Here is a 6,537-nt window from a genome sequence, read left to right as displayed (position 1 = left end):
GCGCGTCACGCCGGCGCGCGCGCAGCCGCACCCGCAGCGCCCGCGCGGCCAATGGGGCGGCGCTTCGCCAGGCGTTAGGCCACGCCCCTGGTGCGCCAGGCCACGCCCCCCGCCGGACCCCGCGCGGCCACGTGCGCCGGCGGCAGAGCAGTAATAATAATAATGATAATAATAATAGTGATAACAATAACAATAATGCAGTCCTGGATTATATGTTCACCCTACATGGGGTGAGCTACAGCCCGCAGCTGCCTCGGCCCCGCTCACCGTGTGCAGCATGGGGAGGGGCGCTGGCGGTCCGGGCCTTGTGTTGCATTTTGTATATGTATAGATGTATGCGCACACGTGCACGTACAGAAATGTGTGTAACAGCCTTCCCCATTGCTCTGTGACAAGGACACACTCTGCAGAAAAAGAAAAAAACCCAGCACATCTAGTTTCTCGTACCTGGCCATACCTAGCTTCTCCGAGGGGAGGAAGCCATAAATTCCACATACATCCAATCCGTATGTTGATCCCGGCTGCAATAAGGGCAGGAACTGCGTGATTCCCCACGGGGGCTGATCCCCAGCCGGGGGGCAGGTCCCCCGTGGGCCCCACGCCGCCCGTGCTGCCCGTCACAARGACACGGCGCAGCCTGCTGCTCCGTGCTTTCCTGCAGGACGAGGCTGTCCACGGAATCACCGCGGCCCCAGGAACGGGCCATATCTTTAATTTCAGCACCTCAGCCCTCTRTTGATTTCCTGCCCCGCAGGGCGCTGAGTGACAGCTCTCCTGATGTATTACCCGCCCTCGTCCTCTCCCTGCTTTCTGCCCGCTCTTTCTCCTTTGCTCTGCTTGATTTACCCCAGTGACACGTCAGGCAGTTCCCATTATAAAAAGATCCATTATTTTGATGTACCTCGCCCCACATTTTGCATGACAAGCAGCCCTTTTGGACAGTGGCTCCTGGCGGGAATTCTGTACCCATTCCATACCCTTGGGATGCAGCCGCRTGTCCTCCTGCCCCTCGCCCCGCGCTCCTCGCGTGTCTCCCTGCAATAACAAACCCAATGGAGAGCAACACACGCCATGTTTTCACGCAGCCTGATGCACTGGATGCTTTTCCCGTCTACTGGAAGTGCTTCCCGTTGGTTACAAGGCTGTCCCCACCCCAGCTCGCACCAGGGCCGTGTTTGCAGGTGGGATTCGGGCAATGCTGGTTTTAAAGGATAGGGCAACAAGGGATTTTATTGACCCAGGCCAGTGACAGGACTATAAAGATCAGCTAAGCAAGGCTCCGGAGAAGCTGTCCTGGTTTCCTCGCACACTTTTCCCATTTCACTTCCTTGGTCCCTCCCCACCAGCAAACCGTGCCCAGGCAGCACGATGGGAACCCAACGCTGCTTCTGCCTTGCTTTCATGAGGATGAAGAGTAATTCTCTTGCGTTGGAGCAAGTGGGTGTTTTGGGGAGGCCGTATGCCTGTTTTAACTCCCCCCAAGAAGCGCCTTTCCAAAGCTTGGGAAATGATCCTAATGCAGGTCCTTRGGAAAAAAGCCCCCGGAGCCACCAGGAAAACTTCACTCGGCTTTGAGGGCCGTTTTGAAATGAGACATAGGCCGCAACACCGGGTTGAGCCCGCGTGGAACCYGTGAGCCCCGTGTGCGGCTTGGAGCGGTGAGCGCGGCCGCGTGGGCACCCAGCGGAGGCTGGTAGAGGCTGACGAGGCTGACGAGGCTGGTGGAGGCTGGWKGAGGCTGGATGAGGCTGACGAGGCCGGACGAGGCTGYTCCGAGCGCCCCGGCCGCGTTTCGCCCTGCGGCTCCCGCCGCCGCGGCCGTGTCTCCTCGCCRGGGCTGCCCGCTCCGAAGCCTCCTGCTGCCCGCACGAGTCCTTAACACTTCCCACCTCCCCGGTGGCTCCCTGCAGGTCGAGCTGTGCGTGTTGTGCTTGGCTCCCCCTTGGAGACACCAGGAACCACAGGGAGGAGCTCCTGCCCGAATACAGCCCCTCGGAAAACTCCTCTGTTTTTGTCCACGCTGAGCGCAACAAGGCACAGAGAGTCCTTGAATGGAGACCCTGGAAATGGAAGTGCAGCGTGTGCTTAAAGCCACACAGTTTCACTAGCACTCCTGGAAATGGGGAAAAAAAGAAGTTTCTTTGCAAACTTTGCTTGTGTTTCACAGGCCGAGGCTTTTACCTTCTCTAAATCCTACCACCGTCTTCACCTTGGTTTAGTCCTGAGCAGGCTGTGCCAAGGCCCGGGCTTCCGTGCGTGTCCCTAGGGATAACACCAGCCTCGGGATGTGTCTTGCCCATCTCCCCCCTTCTTAGAAAGAGTCTCAGCTGCGGGAGAAAGCTCCCTGCTTTCTGATCCTGCTCTCCAGCGGCCTATGGATAACTTGGAGGAGAGCCAGGACATTGTCCCTGCCTGCAGGAAAAATGAATCACTCGGTTGAACCTGTATCGCCGAGGGGAAACAAAGGCTGGGAGCTCTGTGCCTCACTGCGGCAAATAATGGGGGGAAAACCAGGCATCCTGTTTTGAAACCGGCTACCAGCTGACGGGATAAAAATATTGCAGGAATGATTGTCCTCCRGAGCTGGCGAGTAACAGGAGACTGTGGCCATTTAAGGGAAAAAGCCTGAGGCAGAGCAGGGGCGAGGGAAGCTGGAATTCCAGCATTTTCATTAGGAATAGGAAAATGAGTAACCCGCAYGTTTGTTCGGAGCACACGGTGTGGATTTTTGGTAGCTCTAAATCCTAAATTTTCACTTTTTTTCTTTTTGTCCTTTTGTTGTCTGGCAGTGTGTGCAGCCTTCCCATGAAGGAAGGGTCAATWCTCTCGGGTGTTGTAGCACTTGCAGAGGTTTTATGGTGTCCCCAGGCCAGCAGGGACCAGCRAGCGGCTCCAAATTGCTCCAGTCCTTAGACTTCAGTGCCTGAAGTCGCTGGGACTTGGCCTCTTGCTTTGTGTGAAGGATTTAGTGCCCGGAGCCTGGAGGAGACACTGCTACACCTAGAAATATAAGAGCACTTTCTGAGATGGGCGTTGTGCAAAGGGTGATGCTTTAAAAGGGCAACGCTGGCACTGAGGTGTAGGCGCCTCTGAGGGCTCTCACTGCTCTCTGCCCACCTACAAGGCCATTTCTGCAGAAAACTGCTTGCTCTGCAATCTCCCCTCCGCTTACACGATGCGGCGCCTGTAAATAAAAGCAGAGGTCTGGGCGCCTAAGAGGAGGGCTCCGGCTCCGCGGTGGGCTGCGGGGCAGGACAGCGATGGGCGGCRCGGCTGGCGGGAGCGCGGCGCCGCGCTGAGGAGCACGCAGGASGGCTCGCTGCCGGCCGTGCTCGGGGCCAGCCCGGCCTTCAGGAGCCGAGCCTGAGAAATCAGAGGCTTTTCAGCTTTCCTTCCTTCGTTAGAGGCTCCAGCAGCATCTCGGGTTTCCCTCGGTGCCCATCTTTCTTAGGAAACCAGGTTTCTCTCCGCTATTTCCCCACGATACGCGCTGTTGAAGTGCAGCTCTGTGTGCGGGAGGCAACAGGGTGCAGGAGCCCACATGTTCATCCCGACACCCCAGCCTGTACACGGGTCGCTCCTCACTAAACCCTCCATTTTCACCAGTCRCCCCTCACTAAACCCCCAGTTCTCACGAGTTGTTCCTCACTAAACCCTCTATTTTCACCAGTCGCCCCTCACTAAACCCTCTGTTTCCATGGGTCTCTCCTCACTAAACCCTCCATTTTCATGGGTTGCTCCTCAACAAACCCTCCGTTTCATGGGTCTCTCCTCACTAAACCCTCTGTTTTCACAAGTCTCTCCTCACTAAACCCTCCATTTCACGACTCACTCCTCACCAAACCCTCCATTTTCACGAGTCTCTCCTCACTAAACCCTCTGTTTCCATGGGTCTCTCCTCACCAAACCCTCCATTTCATGACTCGCTCCTCACCAAACCYTCCATTTTCACAGGTCGCTCTCACCAAACCCCCCGCTCTGCAGGACGGGGGGCCCGGCGGGCCCCACGGCGGTGCCACCGCGGCCATGGCGCTGGTGCCCTACGCGGCGGGCAGCCACGGCGCCCTGGCCGCCCTGCACTGCCCGGCCGCCACGTTCCGCTTTGCAGGCCGCCCGCTCCGCATCCGCCAGCGCTGGGCGCAGCTCGGYGTCGCCGCCGTCGTCTGGGACGCGGTAGGTGCCGCCACGCAGGGACGGGGGGCGGCGCGCGCCGTGGGGCGGCCCCGCGACGCCCCACACGTCCCCCTTCCCAGGCRGTGGTGCTGAGCACCTTCCTGGAGGCGGGGAGCATCGACCTCCGCGACCGGCACGTGCTGGAGCTGGGCGCCGGCACGGGGCTGCCGGGCATCGTGGCYGCCTTGCTGGGTAAGCGCGGCCGCTCGCCGCGATCCGTGCCACGCTCGCGCGGGGCTCCGCCTGACGCGTGTCCCCGCAGGCGCCCGCGTCACCCTCACGGACCGCGCGGACGCGCTGGAGCTGCTGGAGGCCAACGTGCGCGACAACCTGCCGCCCGAGGCGCTGCCGCGCGCCGCCGTGCGCGAGCTCGCCTGGGGCCAGGGCCTGGGCGCCTTCCCCGCTGGCGCCTTCGACCTCGTGCTGGGCTCCGACATCGTCTACCTGGAGGAGACRTTCGCGGCGCTGCTGCGCACGCTGGAGCACGTGTGCGCCGCGCGCACGCTCGTGCTGCTCGCCTGCCGCCTGCGCTACGAGCGCGACCACCGCTTCCTGCGCCTGCTGCGCGCCCGCTTCGCCGTCCGCGAGCTGCTCCACGACGCCGGCACCGACGTGCGCATCTACGAGGCGCGGAAAGCAGCGCGCGGGGACGAGCTCTGACCGAGCGCGGCCTGCGTGCCGTGCAGCCCTCTGTGCTTTGACCAAATGCTCTCGTTTTAAAGCAGAAAACGGCAAGGATTGGGGTTTTTTGGGCCCTTGTCCCGGGATGGTGCAGGCTGCCCCTCTGCGTGGTGGAGCTCTGCTTCACCCCTCGGCGTGAGATGTGCGAAGTCTCCTCCTGACTTGATATTGGGGGTCATTTCTTGAAGCCGATTAAGTTGTAGAAATCTCTGGGCATGAAAAATATTATTAAAAGATCTGTTGTTTAAAACCAAACTCACTCAGTGGCTTCCATGGGACACTTGCRTATGGGTATTTCTTTTCCACTCTTACCCCATTCCTGGAAAAATTACCAGAATTCCCTCAGGAGCAGGTACAAATGCACAGGGATGGCCATAGGGCAACAGTGCACTTGTAAAGGCAGGAATTRCTCTTTTTTTTTTCAAGTAAGTGGAACTTGTTCTTCTGTTTTGTACTTAATTTACAAAGCCCCCGGGTCAGGTTGAAGCTCTACCTGTAGTGTGAGCACCAGCACAGGCCACCGGCTCCTCCTGGGCCATGGACACGATGAGCTCCTGGTCTCCCACCAAACTTCCCAACTGAGAAGGATGCAGAAAGTCTGGAAACGACGTGTCTGCCATTGCAGCTGCCATGAAGGAGGCTCCAGGGTCTCGTTTTTCATCCCTGAAGACTCTTCTCCGCCAAAGCGACCTGCGAGCTGGGTCTGAGGATGGGAATGCTGCACAATGCAACGATATCCTTGTGGCCACAGGGTGTCACCAGCACAGTGCACTGCCGCCTGCGAGCRGGGTTCACCTTCTTGGAGGGAAGGAGAGCAGCACCTTTAATTAAAAACAGAGCATGATGTGAGCTCTAATGTGCCAGACGTGGCCTTTCTATCCTATCAGCTGGGTGAACGGTGTTGGAAAAAAAAATTACGAGGAAAAAAGATTATGATTCCACAGTTAACGTCAATGTAACTGTGTGTCCTTTTAATGGTGTTATGGCTTTCAGRGCGAGCAGGTCCCTGGGCACAGGAGAGATGGGGCTCGGCCTCCTCCGGGGCTGCCACTCCAATGAAGCCATGGAAAAGAAAGGCACCGCTGGAATGTTGGGAGCGGAGCCGGGAGAGACGCCGGCGGCTCGGGGAGCACCTCGTGCCCGTCTGACTCAGCCCCCTCACTTGTCCTTGGCCACTGCGGGGTCCTTTGGGTCAGAGACCGGCCCCAAACCCGGGCTCTGGGCTGCTGCTTTCCCGGGAACCAAGCGAGCCGGGCTCCCCAAACATGCCTCTCCATGAGGGAACAACTTCGCAAAACGTCACTACACCTAAAAAACGATGCTGGGTTAATGTTAAGACACTCAGCATCAAATCCAGCTCTTCATCTTATGGGCCAAGRGCCGTAAGGTGCTGCCGTGTCAGGAGAACCGGACCTGCTGCCGGCCACACGGCCGGCACAGGGATCTGCCTTACCYGATAGGGTTAGCTGGGAATTCAAGCCAAATCAGTTTTATCTTTTATCCAGTGGACAAAACGCCGGTTTGGGATTCCCCCTCATCCCTGAGATGTCGTTTTCTGAATAAATAAATATAGGAATGCCATTATGGAGATGCTTCGCAGTGAAAACCACGAAATCCCAGCCACAAGGAGCCGGCCCCACCGCCCTCCCTGGATGCCACGAGAGGTGCTGGATCTGTCCTGGG

The 6,537-nt window shown here is 58.4% G+C and overlaps 1 protein-coding gene across 2 annotated transcripts; it reads left to right on the top strand.

Moving 5' to 3' along the window:
- Positions 1–4,026: 4,026 nt before the first annotated feature.
- Positions 4,027–5,109, top strand: METTL21A (methyltransferase like 21A). Of its 2 annotated transcripts, none has more exons than XM_026049090.1 (3): positions 4,027–4,173; positions 4,254–4,365; positions 4,436–5,109. In XM_026049090.1, the coding sequence occupies exons 1-3, from the start codon at positions 4,027–4,029 to the stop codon at positions 4,831–4,833; spliced, it is 657 nt and encodes a 218-aa protein (XP_025904875.1). In that variant the 3' UTR covers positions 4,834–5,109. The 2 variants fall into 2 exon arrangements, with proteins under 2 accessions (XP_025904875.1, XP_025904865.1); XM_026049080.1 differs by having other exon boundaries at positions 4,254–4,387; positions 4,422–5,109.
- Positions 5,110–6,537: the final 1,428 nt, after the last annotated feature.

This window comes from Nothoprocta perdicaria, unplaced genomic scaffold, assembly GCF_003342845.1.
Source record: "Nothoprocta perdicaria isolate Ctin4 unplaced genomic scaffold, notPer1 scaffold_11, whole genome shotgun sequence".
NCBI lineage: Eukaryota > Metazoa > Chordata > Aves > Tinamiformes > Tinamidae > Nothoprocta > Nothoprocta perdicaria.
This window is presented reverse-complemented; position numbering and strand designations above follow the sequence as displayed.